At 48.0% G+C, this 27,011-nt stretch overlaps 1 protein-coding gene and 1 pseudogene across 6 annotated transcripts in view; both read right to left on the reverse strand.

Moving 5' to 3' along the window:
* Positions 1-2,145: 2,145 nt before the first annotated feature.
* On the reverse strand, positions 2,146-12,247 carry LOC108582512 (annotated as a pseudogene). Its single transcript, XR_004179308.1, has 3 exons — positions 12,035-12,247; positions 11,295-11,370; positions 2,146-4,194 (listed from the first exon to the last, which is right to left on the reverse strand). The product of XR_004179308.1 is annotated as an uncharacterized LOC108582512 (transcript).
* A 352-nt stretch (positions 12,248-12,599) lies between these two features.
* Positions 12,600-27,011, reverse strand: part of METTL16 (methyltransferase like 16) — an 84,027-nt gene continuing 69,615 nt past the window's right edge. For 4 of the 5 annotated variants that reach the window (XM_031657271.1, XM_031657269.1, XM_031657270.1 and 1 more), the window contains 2 exons: positions 17,342-17,515; positions 12,600-17,214 (listed from right to left, as the gene is read on the reverse strand). In XM_031657271.1, coding sequence (XP_031513131.1) covers positions 16,591-17,214; positions 17,342-17,515 — 798 coding nt within the window. In that variant the 3' untranslated portion in view covers positions 12,600-16,590. The remainder of the gene's footprint in view (positions 17,215-17,341; positions 17,516-27,011) is intronic. The other variant, XM_031657272.1, reaches the window with a different exon arrangement.

Raw genomic sequence — 27,011 nt, forward strand, 5'->3', positions numbered from 1 at the left:
TGGGGGGAAAAAATCTGCACAGATCCTGGAAATCAAGAACTTCGTGAACCACAGGAAGGGGGCTGTTTGCCAGCGCTAATCTACAGAGTCCTCTGATCTTTTCACATTTAATGCCCCAGCATCTAGAGGCGAGCATGGAGAGGTCGCCACACACACAAATGTCCAGGTAGGTACCACTGATTTTGCTTATGATGAAGCTGGAGCAAAGGCGGATTAGAACGGAACAGCCCAGTTCTTCCCCATGGAATGGATGCCCCTTTGCTGGGAGGGCTAGATCTGTGCTGGCTCGAACATTGCTTCCTTTAAGGTGTCTGCCACTTGCCACCAGTATGCTTGGGCCTTTGCACAACTAGAGAAAATGGGAAATTAAAAGGCAATATATATTACAGGCGGCAGTGGAACAGGGACTCTGAACAGTATACAGACAGTCCCTGACTTGTGATGGCTCGACACAGGACTTTTCAAGTTAGCAATGGTTGTAAAAGAGAGAATCTAGCGTGCGCTCCTCGATTTGGGATGGGATTATGGCTGGTGAAATGCGTCCTAAGTGGAGCCGCATCTGTACGTGATAGTGACCTGAGATAATGCTGTCGGGCAAGTTCTTATTTTGTGTGAGGTCAGCGCTGTGGTGCGCAGTGCTCCGTCCAGCTGTCCCTTCCTGCTGTCCTCAGGTGGCCATGCACTCGGGCAGTCCTGGAGTTTCTGCTGAAGGCTGAGGTTTAATTCTCTGTACTCTTCTTTGTCATTGCCCAGGTCTATACCATTAAGTAGGCACCTCTCTGAAAAGCAGTATTCTTAAGACGCTGTTCGCTTCAGGGGTGAGGAAGCAGGAGGTAAGAGTAGAGTGAACACGGATTTGAATGCCAGCCTCTCCATTGCCCCCAATACCCCATCTGCTCCAGAGCTTAGCGGAGACGTTTGCTATTTAAAACAAACAGCCTTCCTGGCTTCACATGATCATCTGTTTATTTGGGTCATGTGGGGACAGCAGCCAGGGGATGTTAGGCAAAAACAAGGGTTTAGAAGGGAGGCTGCAGGCCGGGCGCGGTGGCTCACGCCTGTAATCCCAGCACTTTGGGAGGCCGAGGCAGGTGGATCACTTGAGGTCAGGAGTTTGAGACAATCCTGGCCAACGTGGTGAAACCCTGTCTCTACTTAAAAAAAAAAAAGAAAAGAAAATTAGCTGGGCGTGGTGGCGGGTGCCTGTAATCCCAGCTACTGGGGGTGGTTAAGGCAGGAGAATCACTTGAACCCAGGAGGCAGAGGTTGCAGTGAGCCGAGATCGCACCACCGCACTCCAGCCTGGGCAACAGAGAGAGACTCTGTCTCAAAAAAAAAAAAAAGGCAGGGAGGCTGTTTCTGGGCCTGTTGTTGCGTACAGGAACCTGAAAATGGCCAAAAAGAATACTTCATCAACCAAGCTTTCCCCAGTTGGGGAATGGACAGTGGGGGTGAGAGATACCTATAAACAGGGATGTGAGGGTCTGAAAGGAGAGGGGAATGAATAGGAGGGCTGTTCAGCATTTTAGCCCCAGCTTCCTGTCCAAGTGGGTCGGGTGGAGCCAGGATAGAAGCTGGCAACTGTACTCACTCAAGAGAAAGAGAAGTAAGTCTTTTTGGTTTCAGCAGAAAGGTTAGCAGGTTTGGGGAATTATCCAAAGGCCAGCAGTCTCTAAAAAGGTGTTCCTTAAGTTTTTCTTTTTTTGAGATGGAGTCTCTCTCTGTCGCCCAGGCTAGAGTGCAGTGTGTGATCTTGGCTCACTGCAACCTCCTGGGTTCAAGTGATTCTCCTGTCTCAGCCTCTGGAGTAGCTGGGATTATAGGCATGCACCACCACGCCTGGCTAATTTTTGTATTTTTAGTAGAGACGGGGTTTCACCATGTTGGCCAGGCTGGTCTCGAACCCCTGACCTGAAGTGATCCGCCTGCCTCTCGGCCTCCCAAAGTGCTGGGATTACAGGAATGAGCCACCGCGCCCAGCTGTTCCTAAGTTTCTTCATGGCTTCTAGGTGCTTAGTACCTTTGAGCAGGAGAAAAGCTGGCTGTCCATCATGGTGACTTTCTCAAGAGACGCTTTCCATTTTCAGCCTTCCTCCCCAAGTCTTGTGCACCCCACTCCCCAGTTCAAATTTCGTTATGTCCTCCAATTTTTTAATCTTTTATTCTTTTTTCACCAACCACAATAAGAAGCACCAATTCCCCAATTTTTTAATATGCTGAGCCAGAGACATCCCCTTAGTGAAACTGTCTTCTTATCCCCCCACCACTCACCCAACAAAGTATCAACTCCCAGAGCTACTAAAATCAGTGCCGACCCCTCCAAAGCCTGAGTCATGAGATGGGGGAAAGGGCGTGAAACCAAAAGTACAGGTGTTCACAGTAGATCCCAGAAGGTGTCCCAACCCTTCAAGCCTGACGTCTCGTCGTTTGCAAGCAGCTGAGAAGCTTTTCACATGCCATCATTAAAACGAGACCCATGGGAGGAAGCTGGCTGCAGGACGAAGAGGAAGCAACAGAAGACTAGTACACTCAAGACATACCAGAGAAGATCCATTTCATAAAGATTTATTGTGTGCCTGAGGTGCCAAGCACTAGGCTAGGTATGCTGTGGCCACGGCCAGGGGACCTCTGGTAAGCCAGAGTGGGACGAAAGGTCACAGAGCGGAACTCCGCTCCACAGTGATAATTTGCAAAAGATGAGTTTTGCTGTTCACCGCCGTGCGGACGCAGCACCAGAGACAGGACCACACGAGGACCCAGAGGGCGCCGCCGTGCTCGTTTGAGTAGAGGCAGCCTCCGTGTCCGTGGGTTCCGCACCCATGGAGGCAACTAACCGTGGATCAAAAATATTCAGGAAAAGAAAAATATTTTTAAAACACAAGAAAAAATAATACAAATTTAAAAACCAACACAGCACAAGAACTGTTTACACAGCATTTACATGGTATGAGGTATTTGAGGAGCGCAGAGATGAGTTAAAGGATATAAGGGAGGATGCGTGTGTAGGTTACACATAAGGGGTTTGAGCATCACCCCTGGACGGGTATTCGGGGGGGCTCCAGGAACCAATCCTCACTGGACACTGAGAAGCGACTGTAATCCTGTTTTTCTATGTAGAGATAAAAAGAAATTCAGTGGATTTAAGGCTGGGCCAGTCAGCTGAGCCTGATTCCCCCAGTCTGAATGATGAGTGGGACTCTGAACTCCTTTGACAGAGGTAGACCCATTCAATCATCAGTGAACTGGGGTCCCCACAGCCAGAGGTTTCTACAGGACTCTTTACCTCCTTTCCCCACCCCAAGTGACTTGTCAGAGGACCTCTCCTGAACTCACAGAACAGGTCCAATCAAGTTCCACTTCCCTATTCATGTCCTTTCCAGAAGGTGGGTGCGGTGGCTCATGCCCTAAGTTCCAGCTACTTGGGAGGCTGAGACAGGAGAATCGCCTGAGCCCAGGATTTCAAAACCAACCCGGGCAACATAGCAAGATACTGTCTCTTAAAAAAAAAAATTGTAGCCTCACATGATGTCATAGCTGAAGAGTTAGGATCACGGGGTCTGGCCTCCCAAGAGAAGGTGTATCCGAGGTCACAAAGCTGCCAAGCGTCAGCTGGGTTGAGAAGCGGCCTGGTCCTCCTCTTTGGCTGTCTGGGCCAGGCATCAAGTGTGGGGTGGTGAGTCCCTGAAAGCGTCCCAGAAGGGGGTGAAGATGGAGAGGGAACGCCACCCCTCCTAGTTACAGGCAAGAACAATCATTCACTTTGCTTAGTGGCACCCAATCAACAAGCTTAGCAGATGAGTGGGAAGACAGGGAAAGGGAATCAGACTTGGGGTCCAGGAGCTCACACGACCCCGTTCTGCCCCAGGCCCCTCAGGAATGGAGAGCTGCTAGCCGGACCTGGGTAGGTCGCCATTACTTACTGGGGCTTTTGTCTGGCATGAAAGGTGACGGGAGAAAGGGGCAGATTTTTATCCAGGCAGCCACCGTGGGTGTGGACACTGAGTAATAAGGAAAGAAATGCAGTTCAGAAGCAAAGAGGGAGGAGCCAGGTCCTCTGAGCTCTTCTGAGAAACCAGAGCCCAGTCAGGCCCTGCAGCTAGAGTGGAGCTGCCGGTGGCAGCGGGTCAGAAGCGTGGTGGGAGAAGGCTGACCCAGCGGAAAGGCACAGGAGATGGACAAGGATGTCAGGGATTCCTTTACAGAAAAAAGAGGTGGTTTTATGACAGCAAAACCAATTCAGGTCAAGGGAGTGGGGCTGGGCAGAAGTTATGAGTAAAGCAGGGTGGAGTCTTGCCATGGGAGTCAAGAGTCCGCTGGATCACGCAGGGGTGGGGACATGGTGATAGGGAAGGCGCCTCCCAGGACTGACGGGCTGCCATGCGATCATGCCCCACACAAAGGACTGAGGTCCATGTCCCAGCAGCCCCAGTTCACACCCAAATGCAAGGCTGTAGGGTCCAATCTTGAAAGCCGAAGAGCTCAGCGGCCTATGCCAGGAATGAGGCTCTCTCCGGAGGCAAGGCCAAGAGCGGTGTCTGGCCTCTGGCTGCACAGCCCAGAGCAGATGCCACAGAGCCAGGGCTCAGCTCCAGGTGCACTATGAGACCTCTCCCCAAGGCCCCAGGGCCCACTGGGAGAGGACACACCGCTGCTGCCCAGCCTGCTCCAGTCCCTGTGCCATCAGGGACACCTCAGTGGGGAGTCCTAGAGCTTCCCAGCCACCTCTCTGATGAGCTACCCTGAAACAATGCGGAACCATTTGTTAAAGACAGGTCCTTAAACTTCACACCATACACCAATGTAAATTCAAATGCTAAATGTAAAAAATAAAACCAAAATAGCCGTAATAAAATATAAGAAAACATTTTTCAGCTTTAGGGTGGTGAAGGAGTTTCCACCCATAAAGGCAAACCAAGAAAATATAAAGACACAGTGTGGTAGATTTGATTACCTCTCAAAGCTATAAAAATAAAACAAAATCATCATTCAAGAAAAGAAAAAAAGGGGCCGGGCGCGGTGGCTCAAGCCTGTAATCCCAGCACTTTGAGAGGCCACGGCGGGCGGATCATGAGGTCAGGAGATGGAGACCATCCCGGCTAACACGGTGAAACCCTGTCTCTACTAAAACTACAAAAAACTAGCTGGGTGTGGTGGCGGGCGCCTGTGGTCCCAGCTACTTGGGAGGCTGAGGCAGGAGAATGGCGTGAACCTGGGAGGCGGAGCTTGCAGTGAGCTGAGATCCGGCCACTGCACTCCAGCCTGAAATGACAACATGAAGGGATGGGCCGGGCGTGGTGGCTCAGGCCTGTAATCCCAGCACTTCAGGAAGCTGAGGCGGTGGATCACCTGAGGTCAGGAGTTCGAGACCAGCCTGGCCAACATGGTGAAACCCTGTTTCTACTTAAAATATAAAAAATTAGCCAGGAGTGGTGGCGCGTGCCTGTAATTGGGAGGCTGATGCAGGAGAATTGCTTGAACCTGGGAGGCAGAGGTTGCAATGAGCCAAGATCACACCACTGCACTCCAGACTGTGCAACAGAGCCAGACTCCATCTCAAAATATAAAATAAAATTTAAAAAAATTAAAAACCCAGCAAAATGAAGGGATATCTTAGCAAGATGTGGCCCTGCAATTCAGTAAGAAAAAGAGCACCTGGATAGAAAAATGAACTGAACAGAAACGAATCAAACAATAGATGTATGAGCGCTAACACAGAAATATAGAAGGCCAGGCGTGGTGGCTCACGCCTGTAATGCCAGCACTTTGGGAGGCCGAGGCGGGCGGATCATGAGGTCAGGAGATCAAGACCATCCTGGCTAACATGGTGAAACCCTGTCTCTACTAAAAATACAAAAAATTAGCCAGGTGCGGTGGCGGGAGCCTGTGGTCCCAGCTACTCGGGAGGCTGAGGCAGGAGAATGGCATGAACCCGGGAGGCGGAGCTTGCAGTGAGAGGAGATCACGCCACTGCACTCCAGCCTGGGCGACAGAGCGAGACTCCGTCTCAAAAAAAAAGAAATATAGAAAAGTTGAGCCTTGCCAATACCACAATCAAATTCAAACAACGAAATCATTTCTTGCCTATCAATTGATAATTTTTCAAAACGAGCCTGCTGGTGCTATCGAGAGGTGTGGTGAAAGCAGAGACTCACGGCAATGTCAATGAGCACACTGTTTTATGCGCAAATTCATCACGCAGGAAGAGACTTTTTATTTAAAGAGTCCTATCTTCTGCCTCAGGAATTCTTTTGCAAATATATCCTAAAATAAGAAAAATGCATAAAGATTTTTATTGTTTTTAATTCTATTTTGTTTTTTGAGACAGGGTCTCATTCTGTTGCCCCGGCTGGGGTGCAGTGGTACAATCACAGTTCACCGCAACCTCCACCTCCTGGCTTCACAGGATCCTCCCACCTCAGGCTTTCAAGCAGCTGTGACTATGGGTGCACACCACCATGCCCGGCTAAGTTTTTATATTTTTGTAGAGATGGGGTCTCACTCTGTTGCCCAGACCGGTCTTAAACTCCTGGGCTCAAGCAATCTGCCTGCCTGGGCCTCCCAAAGTGCTGGGATTAGAGGGTGAGCTACTGTGCCCAGCCATAAAGATTTTCATACAAAGATATTCACCAAAGCACTATTTACAATAATGAAAATGAAACCAATCATGAAAGTGAAGCCTGTAATCCCAGCACTTTGGGAGGCCAAGGCGGGTGGATCACGAGGAGAGGCGATCGAGACCATCCTGGCTAACATGGAGTAACCCTGTCTCTACTAAAAATACAAAAAACTAGCCGGGCGAGGTGGCGCCTGTAGTCGCAGCTACTTGGGAGTCTGAGGCAGGAGAATGGCGTGAACCCAGGAGGCGGAGCTTGCAGTGAGCTGAGATCCAGCCACTGCACCAGCCTGGGCGACAGAGCGAGACTCCGTCTCAAAAAAGTAAAAATAAATAAAGGAAAGTGAAAACCAGAAAATCCAAGTTTCCGACCAGGAACAGTGGGCTTGCTGAAGCAATGCGCACAAAACCGACAGCATGTGAAGAAAACAGGGTTGCTACTATTAGCAGGGCTTGTCACTGGGCAGTGTGGCTACCACTAATTTTTATTTTTACAAGTTTTCTGAAACATGTTAACTTTATAATAAGAAAGAAGTTATATTACTAAATGAAAAAGATTATAAAACAGTAAGGTACCATATCCATATTTTCTATGTAAAAAAATATACATATAAAAATACAAAGACAACAAAATGTAAAATAATTTGAATAGTATAATTCTAGTGTCATTCAATATTTTCTAAAATTTTTCTCAGACAGGGTCTCATGTCGCCCAGTCTAGAGTGCAGTGGCGCGCTCATGGCTCACTGCAGCCTCGACCTCCCTGGCTCAAGTGATTCTCCTACCTCAGCCTCCTGAGTATCTGGGACTATAGGCGTGTACCACCATGCCCGACTAATTTTTTTTTTTTTGTAGAGATGGTGTTTCGCCATGTTACCCAGGCTGGTCTAGAACTCTTGAGGTCAAGTGATCCATCCGACTCAGCCTCCCAAAGTGCTAAGATTAAAGGTGTGAGCCACAGTGCCTAGCCTTCTACGATTTTTATAATGAAAATGTACTGCTTTTTTTTTGAGACGGAGTTTCGCTCTTGTTGCCCAGGCTGGAATGCAATGGCGTGATCTCAGCTCACCGCAACCTCTGCCTCCCAGTTCAGGCGATTCTCCTGCCTCAGCCTCCTGAGTTAGTTGAGATTACAGGCGTGACGCACCACACCCGGCTAATATGGTACTTTTAGTAGAGACGGGGTTTCTCCATGTTGGTCAGGCTGGTCTCGAACTCCCGACCTCAGGCGATCCGCCCACCTCGGCTTCCCAAAGTGCTGGGATTACAGGCATGAGCCACCGCGCCTGGCCTGTCCTGCTTTTTAAAAATAAAATCGTCAGACTAAGAATAAAAAAAAAAAAAAACCTTGAAATTGTCAAAGGGGGAAAATGCTGGCTTGTCCTGTATCAGAAAGGGCCTCCCATTCTTTGGGATCTCACATCTCTTGATCTCAGCTAACTCCCCTGCCTGTGGGATGTTATTTCCCATCCTACTCTTTCTTTTGAAAGCTTCCAGTTCACTCCCCAAAGCAGATTTCATCTTGTTCTCTGCCCACAATACCTAAATCTGCTTTTTCTACTTCTTTATTCTGAAGCTCCCCAGAACTCCTCGATGCCATTACAAAGCTCTATTGGGCTGGACTGGGGAGAGGTTTCTAAGGTGGAACGGGTGGGATTTAGTGGAAGACTTTAGACCTGGTGGGAAAGGAGAGGGAAGAACAGAGGTTTGTACTCTGGAGAGCTGGGTGGATGGTCAGCAAGGCGACGGGAGAAGCAGGTGCAGACTCTCAGAGGAGTTTCACACGGCCATGGGCCAGGGGGTGAGGAATGAGGACGTTGGAAGTTCAGGACGGGTCTGGATCTGGGCACAATGAATGTATGAGGAGTGGTTGAGGTAACTGGCGTGGATGAGGTCAGCCGGCAGTGGGAGAAAGGGCAAGCAGGCCCATGGGTAGACTCCTTGGGATTCCTCAAGAGGTAGGAAGGAACCTAAAACAGGAACACAGGCAGCAAGCCAACCAGTAGCTGCAGGGAGGGAGAGGGTAGTGGAGGCAGCGAGAGCACAGGCAGTTCTACCCCTGGTGGCAGAAGTGGTCACTAACAAATGGTTTACCGCAATTTTTTTTTTTTTTTTTTTTTGAGACAAGGTGTCACTTTGTTACCCGGGTTGGAATGCTACAGTACTCTCGGCTCACTGTAGCCTTGACCTCTCTGGCTCAAGCAATCCTCCTGCCTCAGCTCCTGCAAGTAGTTGGAACTACAGGTGCGCATCATCACACCCAGCTCATCTTTTGTATTTTTCATAGAGATGGGGTTTTGGCGTGTCGCCCAGGCTGGTCTCGAACTCCTGGCCTCAAGCAGTCCACCTGCCTCAGCCTCCCAAAGTGCCGGGATTATAGGTGTGAGCCACCATGCCCAGCTGGTTTACATTTTTAATAAAATAGTTAATTGTCAGGGCTCACAATTAAGCAAATTTCTCACAAATCTGGATTTCTGGCTTCCCTCAAAACATCAGAAGATCCAGCAACACTGGGCACCTATTTTAGCACGGCAATAACTAGGGGGAGCTGAACACAAGCCACTCCACTGTATTTTTATTTTTTAATTCATTATTATTATTTTGAGACAGAGTCTCGCTGTGTCACCTAGGCTGGAGTGCAGTGGTGTGATCTTGGTTCACTGCAATCTCCACCTCCCAGGTTCAAGCGATTCTCCTGCCTCGGCCTTCCAAGTAGCTGGGATTACAGGCGCCCGTCACCATGCCCAGCTAATTTTTGTATTTTTAGTAGAGACGGGGTTTTGCCACGTTGGCCAGGCTGGTCTCGAACTCCTGACCTCAGGTGATCTGCCCTCCTCGGCCTCCAGAAGTGCTGGGATTCCAGGCTGAGCCGCTGCGCCCGGCTGAGAGGTTTCCTTTGAGAATGAAGTCCTCGTCTGTGCTCACCCAGAGCTCTCACTGAATACGGCCAGAGTTTGCTCCATGAAGCCCCCAAATAAACCCACATTTGGGCGGCCAGGCGCGGTGGCTCACGCCTGGAATCCCAGCACTTTGGGAGGCTGAGGCAGGTGGATCACCTGAGGTCAGGAGTTCGAGACCAGCCTAGGCAACACGGTGAAACCCTGTCTCTACTAAAAATACAAAAAATTAGCTGGGCACTGTGGTAGGTGCCTGTAATCTGGGCTACTCGGGAGACTGAGGCAGGAGAATCACTTGAACCCAGGAGGCGGAGGTTGCAGTGAGCTGAGATCGCGCCATTGCACTCCAGCCTAGGCAACAAGAGTGAAATTCTGTCTCAAAACAACCCCACATTTGGCCTTGAAGGCAGGAATCCTGGGACAAACGTGTGAGGTAAGGATCCTGTGTCAGACCAGACAGGGACTCCCCTTTTCCCAGCAGGAGACACAGTTTCCAAATGGCCAGTCTCTGGCCACAGGCCCCTGTGCACCGGTGTCCCAGGAGGGGGCCTGCTCAGCAGTGCCCTCTGGGCGGCATTCTCATTCTCTCTGGACAGCACAAGCTGCCATTTCCCTGGGGCCTGACTGGCTCCTCGGGCCAGCCAAGTGCCCCAGCCGGGAACTTCCTGGCTCTGGTTTTTAGATTCTGGGGCCACATGCCCTGAATGGGTCCACCAGATGGCAGGCAGCCTTTCCTCTTCCCAGACTGACACGAGTTCACACACCCCGCCTGGGGAGGAGGCCTGGCTGTTTCTCTGGCAATTGCTACCTTCTCCAGGAAGCTCAAAAAGCACATCAGTTTTGTGTTGTTCTGTAAGTGAAATATTTGGAGCTGCCTTATTAAAAAAAAAAAAAAGAATTAAACCTCTCTTTCATTATACAATTATGTATTGCCAAAGAATAATTTACCTAATAATCAGTTCTTTCCTGTTGATGCTGATCCAACATGTACTTTGACTAGACATTTTTTTTGCGCTTTCACGAACTACTTCATTATCTGCACTACTGCCAAATACAAAGTTCCGTGAAGATCTGGTAGCACAAATGAAGAATTCTAAGTAATTCCGCTGACTACATGTCACTCACTGATCATAGGCTGGAAGATAATATTACCTTAAAGTGCTAAACTGTGAAGGTGAAAGATGTTTTTTTCCTTCCCCGTGTCCTATCACTGCAGTCGCCGTCCCTAGAGGTGGGTCAGACGAGCCTGGAAGTGCATCTTCCACACGAAGAGCGGCGCTCGCCATACACTTCTGAGTTCTGGCACAAGAGCCCAGTCTTGGCTTCTTGGACCTGAGTTCGAATCCCATTTCTATGACCGAGCTCTGTGGATAACCTTACGGCAGGTCACGGACGCTCTCTGAGCTTCCCTTTCCTTCAGCCACCACCACGCAGGAACATCACACAGGCTGACGGGGTTACTCAATGAGGCAGTATGGGTGGAAGGTGGACCATCAACACCGGCCCCCGTCCTCCCTGCATCCCACGAAGGATGGGTTTTGCTCTTTGTCAGGGTGGTACTTCACACCTCAGGCATACACGTGAGGTCTCAGCCTTTTCATCTGAGTCCACTGATGGAAGGCTTTCTGAATGGAAACGGAAAATTCAGAGAATCAGAAGAGGAGCAAGTGTTTCCACCGTCTTCCGGGGTCTCAGTCCTTCTCGCAGTTAAGCGCAGCTCTGACTCCGAAGCGAGCATCCTCATCTTTGGCATGAGGAAGACGAGGCTTAGGAAACAGACTTACCCCGTGCAAGGAATGGAACTGGCGGGAACCCAGGTCTGAACGTTGAAGCCTGTGCTCTTTCCTGCGTCTCGCTCCCCTGGGGCGGGTGGAAAAGAGGCTTGGGTCACACCTGCCGGCCCTCGCAGAGCATCGTTTGTGAACCAGTTCTGCCAAGTCCGACTGTACTTTTCCTCTACCCCTTCTCCTCTCAGGTCCCCAGTGAGGGAGGCACCCACAGCCTTCCTCTGCTTGGATTGAGAGCAGCAGACAGGCCACACCTCCAAGGGCCCCTCGAGGGGCAAGGGCGTTCCGTAGTCACAACGTAGTCCCTGGAGCACAAAGCACAGCCTCCGCCAGGCAGCATGAGCTGCTCCAACCAGCAATTTAAAACATCAGCTGCTGTGAATGTGAATGTCACAGAGCAGAGCAGGCACGCCGGGCACGCGTGACGCCCGTCGTCAGTGGGGCGGGCGCCGCACAGGCCTCTAATACTGTGCTGGCACTCACACCGCGAGCTGTGTACTCGGGATTACTAGGAAGGTTCAATACCATCAACGCTGCCCGCCGGAGGCAGAAGCCAATTCATTCTGTTCAGCCTCTTCTGGGTTTCACCGAGGTTAGCGCCCATTCAGCAAACCAAGTCTCCTGTGCACCAACTTCCCTAAAAACCATGTGGCCGTGACCCTTTCCTGAGGGGACCCCCCTATCGCCATAAAACTGCTGCACCTTTGAAATGCTCCTTCTTCCAGAGGGCTCTTGACTTTTCCCACCTGGACCCTCCTCCTCCCAGCGTGCACAGCTGCTGGGCGGCCACATCTGATCCTGTACCAGAAACGTAAGGGGAGATGGGATCCTCCTTGAGCCCACACAGACCCCAGGGTGAGTAAGATCCATGTTCTACCCAGAAACGCCCCTTGTGAGAAGCAAGGCCTGGCTAACCGACGGCATCTACACCACACAGAACCCTCACCTTCTCATATAAGCAACACACGACATGCATGTCAGCCAGCCAACCAGAGAAACCCCGAACAAGGGTCAACAAAAGAACACTGAACCCAGCTGCTTTCTTGGAGATCCTGGTATGACACCTCCTGGAATATCAGGCTTTTGGAAAGTTACTGTTTTAAGATCACTCAGCCTTTCCCCTCTAGTATCTTAACTAGATATCAAGAAAAACGTGATCTAAAGGACTGGCCCAACCTGGATATATTCTAGAGTAGAAGGACAGCCGGAAAGAATAGAAAAAATAGCTGGGAAAAGGAAAAAAACATTAAAGGGTCAAAAGGGATTATACCAGGTAAAGAGACCATGGCTAGTGTTTTTTGCCTCTTTCTACTTTTATTTTTCAAATTTTATTTCTGTGAAAATGTATCTGTTTACAGAAAAATACAAATCTGGGTAGCAACTGGGTGTTTCGAGAAAACACCATGGACACAATTGTCTCCATTCCCAAGGGGAAGTGAAGGCGTTCGATAAAAGGGCCAAGGGTGCCCTCGTGTGGCCACGGAGGGAAATGTCGCGGCTGCAGCAGAAAGGAGGGGCTCGGGGAGCTGGTCATGAAGTCATCGGCTCCCTTCTTTCAAAAGGCCTTGGATTCCCCACAGGCTTTTCCGTCTTTTCCACTCCTTGCAGTTTTGTTATTCCTGTCAGAACTTAGAAGTTCGAGTGCTCACATGGTAAGCTTCGATTGCCATCGAGAGGAAGGGCTTTATGTTTTATAAAAAATATATACTGATCTACACGAAGCTTCGGATGAGTTGAAAGGCCACTGCAGAGCCGCAGCCCTGCCAGGACACGCAGCAGAGGTCTGGAGTGGGGACTGTGCGGCCAGGATGTGTGGGGAAGGAACCAAGCTGACGGAGGCAAAGCAGATTCCGAAGAACAAAAGCAGCTTTAGTTTGCCTGGAAAACAGGCTCAGCTTCTGTTAGCTTCTGTCTCCACTTCCGTTATCAAGAGACCAGAAGCCGATTCTAGGGACCAGAAGAGAATTTAGGGTCACACCACAGAGATTTAATTTCATGCCAACCCAACAACATGAATGTGTGACCTCCGGACACGTAAGAAGAGTAACACTCAAGATGATGACGTATGAGTCAATAACCTATTTCTTCAAAGAAAACCTTTGCCACCTGTACCAGAGGTATATGCAATGACGCAACCCACAATTATAAAGCACATGCACGACCAAAACAATGTTTAGGTGTCCTTTCAAAAATATGTTCGATGTTCTCTCACTAGGTAGTCTAAGAAAATCTTCTCAGGGAAGGAAATGGAGACATCCAAATGCACAGAAGGCACTCGGCTCCAGACTGAAAGCCGGCCTGCTCATGGATTTTTTTTTTTTTTTTTTGAGACCGTCTCACTCAGGTTCTTTTTTTTTTTGAGACAGAGTCTCACTCTGTCGCCCAGGCTGGAGTGCAGTGGCATGATCTCGGCTCACTGCAACTTCCACCTCCCAGGTTCAAACGATTCTCCTGCCTCAGCCTACCGAGTAGCTAGGATTACAGGTGCGTGCTATCACGCCTGGCTAATTTTTGTATTTTGAGTAGAGGTGGGGTTTTGCCATGTTGGCCAGGCTGGTCTCGAACTCCTGACCTCATGCGATGCGCCCACCTCAGCCTCACAGTGCTGGGATTACAGGCGTGGGTCACTGTCACAGATTTTTTAAAACTCTAAGATCATTAGCTTAACATCTATAAAATCTCCTCCATGACATGAAGCCTTAAACCTAGGGACAGAAACACACTGAGACACAGAAACACTGTCTGTGCTTCAGTACACGGAGCATTCTCTGGAAATCCCTAAGACAGACTTAAAGGCCAGTGCCGCGCCTGAAAGACGTTTTGAACAGGCAAGGAGTATAAGTCAATACACTCCTGTTGTAACATGGAAAAATACTTGTAAGATGTTAAATGAAAAAAAGATCAGAATATAAAACTGAATATGCAGCATGAGTACAACCAAAGTTAAACCCACACACTCACACACCCCATCTATAGAGAGACTGGAAAGAAACGCGCCAATACCAATAGTGGTTATGTTACAGAAGGTTGGGACTAGCAGTGATTTTGTTGTTTTGACTTTCATTTCTCCAAATCTTTGATGAGCATGTGCCACTCTTTCATAATGAAACAAGCAAACAATAAGTTCTTCCTACTTACTGAGTGAATAGTTGCTACTTAACCAATTATCCTAAAATTATACCAAGGAAACTAGGTTTGGGTCCAGCAAAGGACTCAAATGTGATATTCACTCGAGGTAAGGATAGTGGGATGGTGTGGGCTAGCACAGCAGAAAATTACTAGACCAGGGAATCCACGGTCCTGAATTGAGTCTTGGCTCTGTGTGACCCTGGGTATTGGATTTTGCAGCCTGACACATGAATGCTTGAATTAGAATAATGATTCTTAACCCTTAGTGGGTTACTGACCCCTCTGTCTATGTCTGAGGGTTCTGGGAACCCTCTCTCCAGGAAAAAGAAAACACACACACACACACACACACACACGCTCACAGAACTTTTAGAAGTAACTCTAGGAGGCATATGGACCCTCTGGAGGTCCACGGACCAAGTTAAGAACACTGGTCAGAGGCTGGGTGTGGTGGCTCATGGCTGTGATCCCAGCACTTTGGGAGGCCGAGGTGAGTGAATCACCTGAGGTCATGAGTTCGAGACTAGCCTGGCCAACATAGTGAAATCCCATCTCTACTAAAAACACAAAATTAGCCGGGCATGGCGGCACGTGCCTATAATTCCAGCTACTCAGGAGGCTGAGGCAGGATAATCGCTTGAACCTGGGAGGCAGGGGTTGCAGTGAGCTGAGATCGCGCCACTGCACTCCAGCCTGGACGACAAGAGTGAAACTCCCTCTCAAAACAATCAAAAAGCCACTGGTCAGTATGCTGTCTTCTCTAGCTCGAGCTCCACAGCCAAACGAAAGCACAGTAGTTCCACTTCCTGTGTCTCTGCTAAGGGCCTGATCTAGCAGATGCCAAGATATGCCAAGGTCACCAGCTTCCTGTCCTAACCAACAGCCACCTCTCTGAAGGCTGGCTTAACTACTCAGCCCCAGTCTTCTTAGCAGATGGCAAGGAGCTCTGGCGAAGATTTTAGTCTAAAGAGAACCCTAGGCTGCTGATGCAACATTGAGCTGTTAAGTCAAGCACAGCAAAAGGTCACCCCTTTTCCGGGGGGGCTGCTACCGAACCCTGGTATTCCAACTAGAAACGTGTTTTAAGGACACCCCTTTTCCAGGGGCACTGCTACTGAACCCTGGTATTCCAACTAGAAACGTGTTTTAAGGACATGGTTACTCCAGCCTCAGAACTCTCCAATGTGAGTAGGTAAGTACAGAGGGGATTACAAGTGAAGCCACAAAAAGCAGTATTTGATCAGCAACAACATATCTGAGACTTTCTTAAGCTACCTATGGCATATACTATTTTGTTCCATTTCTCATTTCCGTCATTGGCCGCTCACTCAGCTAACCCCAGGATTCAAATAGGACCACTGGTTTTTAATTTGTGAATATTCTTATATTAAAAACAAAACAAGCTCTACTTCAAATGTCCAAACAAAAATCATACAGTAGTAAAACTGCTACAAAATGGTACTTTCAACAGGCTGGAGGTGGGGGTACGGGTGCCTTCTGTGTGCCTCAGTCACACCCGGGGGTTTTGCTTACCTAATTCTGCTTCTGAAATAAGAAACATCAAAACAGCCGCATGTCAGGAATGTGCCATTTACTGGGTACTCCCCAGACTCTGCTCCTCCTTCTAGCATTACTAGGGTTTCTCTCCCCGATTCCCCACCACCCACCCACAGCTAGCTCCCTTCGTGGGACTGACGCAAGGTAGGTCCCATCTTGAAGAGTGACCTAGAAGCGGGTACCAGGGCCTCCAACTGGAGGCAGAGAGAGCCACCCCTCCTCAAGAAACACCCCTGGGTGACAGAGAGAGCATGACATTCTAGGCAGTGCTGCCCAGCCCAGCCTCCACAAACGACCCTTTTGGCCACGCAGAAGCAGTCCAAAGCTGAGGGCCAGCTTGCAATCCCTCGGAGTTTACTGAGGGCTTTTTGTTGTTACTGATGACAGCAATGCCTCCTTGTAAACGACCACGCTACAACTCCCTGTAACTCAAAATGCGGGAAGGCGGTGGGGGGAGGTGGGGGACAGACTCATTGGTTTTTGTGTTTGAAGATAATTCCACATAATGCTACTAATGGGCCACTGATAGGATTCCTCTTGCCACCCCACAGGCCACTGCAAAGCAAGTTACTATAAACACTTTTCCAACTGTGCAAGAAGTTTCTAGTTAACTGGCAACAAGCCTGAAAATTTGGTTCCGTATGTAGGTACAAAGCTGGTTCATCAAATCCCTGTTCTGGCCCTCAACCCAATGCATTTCAACTAAGGCATCGTCCACCTCCTTCTTCACGTTTATCAGACACTTAAACAGGTACTGTCCAGCCACTCCTGGGAGCCGTTTCCCCCTTTCAGCCACTGGGCTGCTCAACTGCTCAGAAGCCTCTTGGTCCTGGGCTCCGTTGCTAGAGCCTTTACAACTTTCCAGAACCTCCCCCCCTCCCTTTTCCTCACTCCTTTCATCCTCCGTGGGCTCCGGGTTTTCCTCCTGGGACAGGGACTCCTGGCTCGGGCACGGGCCCTCCACAGTGGCAGGCTCGCCTTCCCGCAGAGCAGGCCCACAGGGGGCCCTCTCCCGGGGGCCCCTGGCCAATTCTTGGCTATTGCCAGACTCTTTGGGGGTGGACTTTTTCTCTTCCAAGGCCTGAATGACGTCCTCGGGAGCGCGAGGAACTTCTCTCAGCTGTCTCACTCGCTCTCTTTTCTTCCTCCTTAAATGAATCCAGGAGTTCTCTATGGCCGTTAGGAAAAGGCTAACTTCCTCTTTTCCACAGGGAACGCGTTTATGCTGGACCTGTTTGGAGGAAAAACAGAATTTTATGGGAAATCACTTTTCCCCTCTCTCCAAACTCTCGATGAAAAAAAAGAAAACAGAGAGAAGGATCGTTATGAGTACTTCGTCAGTATGGTCACCCAGGTACCTTCAAATCCGTGAGAATGTGTTCAATCCATGCTGTGACAGCCACGATGCCTTCTGCCGTCTCAGAGCCCAGGGACGATGCTCTGAGGGACAGCTCTTTCATCACGGACGCCAGCACCACAAATGTAATGGGCTTCCTTGGTTTCTCTAATTTTCTCCGCTTACTTGGTGGTGACTGAAGAAAAAGGAAGCATGGAAAAGAGAAGAAAGTGATCCGAATAATTAAACCTCATGCATTGTAATGAACTCAGAGAAAATTTCCACAACTTCTGCTACCAATCACAGAGCACAGAAAACACAAAGGCTTTTGTATGTGTTATTTGCAGCACTTAAAACAACCCTGCAGGGTGCGGTCGTCCCTGCCCATCATCCCAGCACTTTGGGGGCCATGGCAGGATCACGGGAGCCCAGGAGTCTGAGATCAGCCTGGGCAACACAGTAAGACCTCCATCTCTAAAAAAATGTGTAAAACTAGTCAGCCACAATGGTGTACACCTGGAGTCCCAGCTACTCTGAAAGCAGAGGAGGGAGGATCATGTGAGCCCAAGACTTCCAGGCTGCAGTGAGCTCTGACTGTGCTACCACAATCTAGCCCAGGAAATGGGGTGAGACCTTGTCTCTTTAAACAAAAAATTTTTTTAATTAAAAAAATAACCCCACAAGATAGAGTTTTGGCATCTCCCTATTTTACAAAAAGGAAAACTAAGATACAGAAAGGCTATGTCACCACAGCTCAAGGTCACATAGTAACCGCAGTTAGGACTGAACGCTCAACCCAAGTTCTTTCCAGCCGTACCACACTGCCTTTGTTCTGCCTGTCACGATGTAACTCCTCCAACTGCTAAACGTCCTTCATGTACCTGTGGTACCCAAAGCAGACCTGCACAATTATTTCTTTCATGACAACTCAAGGACCCTGGGGGCACTGTGTTCTTTGCTAGAAAGAACTGCACGGCATAAACATCGTCAAGTTGTAGTTTTGCGTTTATATTTGCTGAGGCTTGAGATAAAGCAGCCGGTGAATCACAGCTGCGAGATTACATGCAAGGAAGGATCAGGGCCACTCAGATCACATGGGCAGAGGAGGAGGACTCCCGAATCTTGGCTGACGTCAGGACCAACCCAGCGGCGAGCTAAGCACTGCCGTTTAGCTGGGGAGGGTGACACCAGCACTGATGAGAAGGCTGGATTTGAAAGCTGGTTCCAAGAAAATCATGACTGGCAGCTTCCATTCCATCTCAAGCTGGGAAGGTGAATTATACCCTATCCACTAGAGGGACTCAAGTTCCACTTTAAAAACCAGTGGCACCGGCCGGGTCGTGGTGGCTCATGCTTATAATCCTAGCACTTTAGGAGGCCGAGGCAGGCAGATCAGTTGAGGTCAGCAGTTCAAGACCATCCCGGCCAACATGGTGAAACCCCGTCTCTACTAAAAATACAAAAATTAGCTGTGCGTGAGGGCGCGCACCTATAATCCCAGCTACTCAGGAGGCTGAGGCAGGAGAACTGCTTGAACCCGAGAGCCAAAGGCTGCAGTGAGCCGAGATTGCGCTACTGCACTCCAGCCTAGGCAACAAGAGTGAAACTCCGTCTCAAAAAAAACAAAAAAACCAATGGCACCACTGTATTGAAAATTTATTTTTTTATTTATTTTTGAGATGGAGTCTCACTCTGTCACTGGAATACAGTGGCGCAATCTCAGCTCACTGCATACTCCGCCTCTGGTTTCAAGTGATTCTCCTGCCTCAGCTTCCCGAGTACCTGGGACTACAGATGCATGTCACCACGCCCAGCTAATTTTTGTATTTTTAGTAGAGACAGGGTTTCACCATGTTGGCCAGGATGGTCTCGATCTCTTGATCTCGTGATCCACCCACCTCGGCCTCCCAAAGTGCTGGGATTACAGGCGTGAGCCACCGTGTCCAGCCTGAAAATTTCTGTCTTTAAAGTAAAAACTTTAGGCTGGGTGTGGTGGCTCACGCCTATAATCCCAGCACTTTGGGAGGCAGAGGCGGCCAGATGAATTAAGCTCAGTAGTTTGAGACCAGCCTGGGCAACATGGGGCAACCCCATCTCTACAAAAAATACAAAAATTAGCTGGAAATGGGGGTCCCAGCTACTCAGGAGGCTGAGGTGGGAGGATTGCTTAAACCTGGGAGGTTGAGGCTGCAGTGAGCCGAGAGCCCACCACTGCATTCTAGCCTGGGCAACATAGGAGACCCTGTGTCAAATAAATAAGTAAGTAAACAAATACAAGTAAAAACTTTCTAAATGGCATTTTTAAAAATGACTCTTAGTTGCTGGGTAGAGTGGCTCGCACCTGTAATCCCGGCTACTTGGGAGGCTGAGGTAGGAGGATCACTTGAGTCTAGGAGTTCAAAGCTGCAGTGAGCTATGACCACGCAGCTGTTCAGACCAGCCTGGCCAGCATGGTGAAACCCTGTCTCTACTAAAAATACAAAAATTAGCCAGGCCTGGTGGCGCACGCCTGTAATCCCAGCTACTCGGGAGCCTGAGGGAGGAGAATCACTTGAACCCGGGAGGTGGAGGTTGCAGTGAGCTGAGATTGCGCCACTGCACTCCAGCCTGGGGGACAGAAGGAGACTGTGTCTCAAAAACAACAACAAAAAGGATAAAAAAGAAAAAACACTAAGTCAGGTTTGAAGATCTTTTTCTGCTAAAAGGAATCTGATGACTCTACTGATAATTCCCGTTGTACCTGGCAACACTGACAGCACACACACGCACACGCACGCATGCACACACACACACGCACGCATGCACACACACACGCACATGATAGGTTCTGATTATCGGGTGCGGTCTTCTAATAAGAACGAATCAGCAGCCTCACAGTGTATACATACACAACAACCCAGCCAGTTTATTCTACTAGGAAACTGTTAAGAAAGGATAAAAAACAAAGGGTGTGTGTGTGTGTGTGTGTGTATGTGTGTGTGAAGAAACTGCTCTTGAGAAATGAATAGTGGACCCTAAGACCTGTCTGAACCTGAACTTGTTCAATTATGTTTCAGACAAGATGAGACAAATTCATATTGACATTAAGACAGTCATATTGTTATTACTCAATCATCCTGCAAGAGAAACAATTTCGAGTCTACTGAGAGCCGAACGCTTTGCAGTAAGGAGCTTACAATAAGAGTATTAAGCTGGGGACGAAGTGTATGAAGCCGGTGTGTGGGAAGATGATGGGGGTCGAGAATCAGGACTCCCCATTCCCCGTCCCAACATCGAAGGACATGGCCATGGACAGCTTACTGCAACCTGGTCCTCCTCGCCAGCCCACCCTGCACAGCAAAGGTCATCTACAAGGACGGCTAAAAGGGCAGCACTTCCTGTCTCTTCTCACAGGGGGAGCAATCATGTGCTCACAAATTCTGACCAGTGAAGCGAAGATATTGCTGTTTCTCATTATGCCAAAGCTGACCTGTGATACTCTTTCTCCAAAAGTAAGGATGGGCTTCATCACTTCTAGAGATTAAAAGAAGGAAATACATCTTTACCAACTGACAAGAATTCTATCAGGGATACTTTCAGAGTTCTGAGGAAGTCAGAAATCACAAAATCGACACTTATTACCCAGTTATCTTAGGACTAAAATGAAAACTTCCCTGTCTCAAATATGGCTCCTTCACCTGCATCCTGACCCGACTTTCCCATGTACAATGGTCAGTCAACAAACCTGGGATTTCTGAAGATTTCTTTTTTAAACATTTTCCTTTTATTTTTATTTTTTAAATAGAGAGGGGTCTTGCTATATTGCCCAGGCTGGTCTGGAACTCGTAGGCTCAAGCCCTCCATTTGCCTCAGCCTCCCAAAGTGTTTGGACTCCAGGCCTGAGCTACTGTGCCAGCTGCATTTCGGAAGATTCCTAATGAACTGCTTTAACATGCACATGCACACACATCATCTCAGGACTGTCTTCAATCTGGCTGTGCTCTACTATAGAAACTAGACATTAAGAGACAGACAGGCTGGGCACAGTGGCTCACGCCTGTAATCCCAGCACTTTGGGAGGCCAAAGTGGGCAGATCATGAGGTCAGGAGATTGAGACCATCCTGGCCAACATGGTGATAACCTATCTCTACTAAAAATACAAAAAATTAGCCGGCGAGGTGGTGGCACACGCCTGTAGTCCCAGCTACTCGGGAGGCTGAGGCGGGAGAATGGCGTGAACCCGGAAGGCAGAGCTTGCAGTGAGCGGAGATCGCGCCACTGCACTCCAGCCTTGGCGACAGAGTGAGACTCCATCAAAAAAAAAAAAAAAGAGACAGACAATTCATACTCCAGGAGTTCTCAAGCAAGGCTTTTACATGATGAAAGATTAACTTAAGTATGGCTCCCAGCAGTTGTTCAGTCCCCCTCTCGTTTATCATGAAAATTCCTAGTGGGCAGGGTCACAGTAAAATATAGGATCGAGTTCTAAGAAATTAATAGTTAAATTCAACACCATAGGTCTCTGGTCGTAGGCAATTTTTACATTTTGCCGCAAACACTAGTACGTAGAAGCTGTCAGTTTTCCCCCAAGTGAAATGATCTTATTTTGCTAATATCCTTATAATTGCAAACCACAAATATTTTAAATGAAGAGTGCTACACTCAAACTGTCATAATCTAGTGTAGCAGGCAAGGCATACATAAATAATGCAACATTTTAAAGTCTACCCCAAAACCAATCATTTACAATGGCTAATCCAGTTTAATGCAAAGAACTAGGTGAATTTATGGCTGATTTTTGATTTGAAGATGCACTGCTGGAATTACAATGTGAGAGAAGCCTGGTGAGGAGTCGTAGGTCCGTAGAGGACACAGGTTTTACATCTTTTGAATTCCAAGTAGTCAAGGAATGATCATCAATAAGGGAGGAACTGCAAGCGTTAAAAACACATTAGATCACAGAAGCCATCGATCAGGCAAAAACGAACAAACAAACCAACAAAAAACCAGTTCTTAAATTTTAAAATATGCTACGTAGCAGGTTGGTCTACAAATTTCTTTTCTTGTCTGTTTTTTTGAGATGGGGTCATGCTCTGGCACCCAGGCTGGAGTGCAGTGGTGCAATTATGGCTCAGTGCAGCCTCAACCTCCTGGGCTCAAGTGATCCTCCCACCTGTCTTCTGAGTAGCTGGGACTACAGGTGTGTGCCACCGTGCCTAACTAATTTTTGTACTTTTTGTAGAGATGGGGATCTGCCATGTTGCCCAGGCTGGTACAAATTTGAGTCTTCACTTTAATTTCTAGATCTCAATGGTGCAATCAGCCAAGAAACTTTCACATGTGGTGTAGTTTGACACAGATCAGTGTAGCATGTTATATCTCTGTTAATTATGGCTAAGGCAAAAAAAAAAAAAAAAAAAAAGCCACAGGCTGAATGAAATCATTAAATTCTCTCTAGTATTTGCAGGAAGAGAAGAGCCATTCTACAGAGAGATCTGATGCGCACGAAGTCACAACCTCTTTGTTTTCACAAAGCAGCTTCTAGAAAAACCTCAAGGGGAAAGGGGACAGGGCAGAGAGGAGACCCCAGTGCAGTGGCCTTCTGTTTTTTAAAAAGAGAGAGGGTGTTACAATGTTGCCCAGGCTGGCCTTGAACTCCTGTGTGCAGGTGATTCTCTCACTTCAGCCTCCCAAGTGGCTGCAGCTACAGGTGCACATCACCACACCCAGCCCATTTCTTTCATCTTAATCTGACAGGTCGTTGTTCAAAATGTCCTGAAATCATCCCCAGGATTATGTTAAAACAGTAAAAAGTAAAAATAGCAGCCAGGCGCCATGGCTCACGCCTGTAATCCCAGCACTTTGGGAGGCTGAGGCGGGCAAGACTCTGTCTCAAAAAAAAAAAAAAAGTAAAAGTAGCGAGGGGAAGAAAACTCACTGCAGAGTGCTACCTGTTTGAGAAGGAGTGATGATAAACACACGTGTATTTCCTCGAATTTGAAAAAATGGGCCTGGCGCCGTGGCTCACGCCTGCAATCCCAGCACTTTGGGAGGTCAAGGCAGGCAGATCACTTGAGGTCAGGAGAATTCAAGACCAGCCTGGCCGACATGGTGAAACCCCATCTCTACTAAAAATATGAAACAAACAAACAAACAAACAAGAGCCGGGCATGGAGGCGTGCACCTGTAATCCTAGCTGCTCGGGAGACTGAGGCAGGAGAATTGCTTGAACCCAGGCGGCAGGGCCTGCGGTGAGCCGACATTGTGCCACAGCACTCCAGCCAGGGCAACACAGCAAGACTCTGGCTCAAAAATAAAAATACAAATAAAGGAATGATAAAGTATAAAATTGTTTAAATAGTAACCCATGAGGAAGTAAAGGATTAGGATGAATGAGATAGGAGAAAGAAGTTAAGACTTCTGACCATTCTTTTGAGATTTGATTTTTTTTTTTCATTTCACAGGTAGATAAATTAGAAATATATTTTATTACAAAACAAAATTAACAACAAAAAAGACACTTCCTAAAAATCTGAAGTAAAATGAAACAAACGTACCTCTGTCCTGACTCCAAAGTGGCAGAAAAGTCAGAGTGGAAACATTCCAAATGACTTTGAAATCCACCGTGAGAGTCTCCAAGGACAAAAAAGAAATGTAAAAGTAAAAAAAAAAAATAGCTATTTCCAGAAACCACTTTGTTGATGGTAACGTCACTTTTGAGACTCTTGTGGTCTATTGTGCGATAAAATTAACGAGTAATATGTTTGCTGAGGACTGGATTTTTTGGCATGGGATTTTTTTCTTTTTTTAAGAGATTAGGGTCTTCTGTGTTGCCCAGGCTGGCCTCAAACACCTAAGCTCAAGTGATCCCCCCGCCTCAGCCTCCCGAGTAGCTGGGATTACAGGTGTGCACCACTGCAGTCACAAGATTTTTGAATGGGAGCTATAGATGGACAATTGAGGAAATTAAGTAAAAACCTGCAGATGTGAAACTGAATAAAGTATCAGCAAGTATATGCTGGGCACAGTGGCTCACACCTGCAATCCCAGCACTTTGAGAGGTTGAGGCAGGAGGATCACTTGAGCCCAAGAGTTTGAGACCGACTGGGGCAACATGTCAAAACTCCATCTTTACCACCAACCCCCCGCCCCAGCAAAACAAAAATCAGCCGGGTGTGGTGGCAAGGAAGAGAGGGGAGGGGGGGGAGGGGAGGGGAGGGAGTGGAAGAAGGAAGGAGGGAGGGAGTGGAAGAAGGAAGGAGAGGGATGGGAAAGGAAGGGCGGGGGAGAGGAGAAAAGGAAAAGAAAGGAAAGGAATCGACAAGAACTTGCAACATATTTTATCTTTTTTTTTTTTTTTTTTTTTTTTTTTTTTGAGACGGAGTCTTGCTCTGTCGCCCAGGCTGGAGTGCAGTGGCCGGATCTCGGCTCACTGCAAGCTCCGCCTCCCGGGTTCACGCCATTCTCCGGCCTCAGCCTCCGGAGTAGCTGGGACTACAGGCGCCCGCCACCTCGCCCGGCTAATTTTTTTTGTATCTTTTAGTAGAGACGGGGTTTCATCGTGTTAGCCAGGATGGTCTCGATCTCCTGACCTCGTGATCCGCCCGTCTCGGCCTCCCAAAGTGCTGGGATTACAGGCTTGAGCCACCGCGCCCGGCCCAACATATTTTATCTTAAAAATAGTAATTCCTAGCTCTGCTGAAAAAGCCTCTAGAAATAATGACTAACCTGGTACCATCCCTAGTGCCCAGATGAATACCTTTAAATATGATTTCTCAGTAAAATAAACCAGATCTCCTGGGAGAAATGGTTGATTCCAGATCTGAGAGAGTTTTGAAAAACTATGAGCCTAGAACAACCTGTGATACCAGAAAGCAAGGAAACCATCAAAGACTACAGTGGATATGATAAAAAAGACTCACGAGCCAAGCTGAATAAATTCCCCGTGGCCAAAGATGGTTAACTGTACCTCAGTAAAGACAGTAAGTGTAATGAATTGAAAAATGTATTAAAAAATCGTAATCCAGAGGGACACAGTGGCTCACGCCTATAATCTCAGCACTTTGGGAGGCAGAAGCAGGAGGATCACTTGAGCCCAGGAGTTCGAGACCAGCCTGGGCAACATAGTAAGACCTCATCTCTATTTAATAAAAAGAAAAAAAAAGTAATCCATGAGTTCGTAAGACGCTACAAAAGAATACCAAACCACCCTCTTTGGTCACTTTTGGAAGATGCTAGGGAACCACCAACTCATTGTTTTTATTTATTTATTTTTATTTATTTTATTTATTTTTTGAGACGGAGTTTTGCTCTTGTTGCCCAGACTGGAGTGCAATGGCGCGATCTCGGCTCACTGCAACCTCTGTCTCCTGGGTTTAAGCGATTTTCCCGCCTCAGCCTCCCAAGTAGCTGGGATTACAGACATGTGCCACCACGCCTGGCTAATTTTGTTTTTTTTAGTAGAGACAGAGTTTCTCTATGTTGGTCAGGTTGGTCTCGAATTCCCAACCTCAGGTGATCCACTCACCTTGGCGTCCCAAAGTGCTGGGATTACAGGCATGAGCCACTGCGCCCAGCCAACTCATTATTTTTAAAACTGATAAAGCAAAAGAATGAAACTTTTTTTTTTTTTTTTGGAGATGTAGTCTCACAGGCGAAGTGTAGTGGTACAATCTCAGCTCACTGCAACCTCCGCCTCCTGGGTTCAAGCAATTCTCCTGCCTCACCCTCCCGAGTAGCTGGGACTACACGCATGTACCATCACACCCGGCTAAATCTATATTTTTAGTAGAGACGGGGTCTCACTATGTTGGCCAGGCTGGTCTCGAACTCCTGACCTCAGGTGATCTACCCGCCTTGGCCTCCCAAAGCGCTGGGATTCCAGGCATGAGCCACTGTGCTCAGCCAAGAATCAAACATTTATCCTGCTTTACTAGATGAACTGTACTTCAAAGTTACTAATAACTAATACGGAGAAGTTTCCTCTGTATGAAGGGACAAATAGAACTGGAATGTCATTATTTGCAACTCTAAATGAATTAATGAATCTCGGCAATGATCATGAATGACTGCTCACATCACGAAGACACAATCTAACGTTATGTGCCTCCAGATGGTAATATATACCACCTACACATACCACCTACAAAGTATTCTTGCTCCCCCTCCCCAAGGAAAAAAAACAAAAATCAACCCTGTATCTGATCAAGTTTTTTTTTTTTTTTTTTTTTGAGGCAGAGTCTTGCTCTGTCGCCCAGGGTGGAGTGCAGTGCCACGATTTCAGTTCACCGGGTTCAAGTGATTCTCCTGTCTCAGCCTCCTGAGTAGCTGGGATTACAGGCACCGACCACCATGCCTGGCTAATTTTTTTCTATTTTTAGTGGAGACAGGGTTTCGCCATGGTGGCCAGGCTAGTCTCAAACTCCTAACCTCAGTTGATCCACCTGCCTCAGCCTCCCAAAGTGCTGGGATTATAGGCATGAGCTACCATGCCCAGCGCCCCACTCCTTTTTTTTTTTTTTTAAGACAAGGTCTTGCTCTGTCACCCAAGCTGAAGTTCAGTGGTGCAATCACAGCTCACTGCAGACTCAAACTACTGGGCTCAAGCAATCTTCTCATCTCAGCCTCCCAAGTAGATGGGACTACAGGCGCATACCACCACTCCTGGCTATTTTTTTTTTTTTTTTTTTTTTGTAGAGACAGCGCTGCTGTA

Source organism: Papio anubis, chromosome 17, assembly GCF_008728515.1.
Source record: "Papio anubis isolate 15944 chromosome 17, Panubis1.0, whole genome shotgun sequence".
NCBI lineage: Eukaryota > Metazoa > Chordata > Mammalia > Primates > Cercopithecidae > Papio > Papio anubis.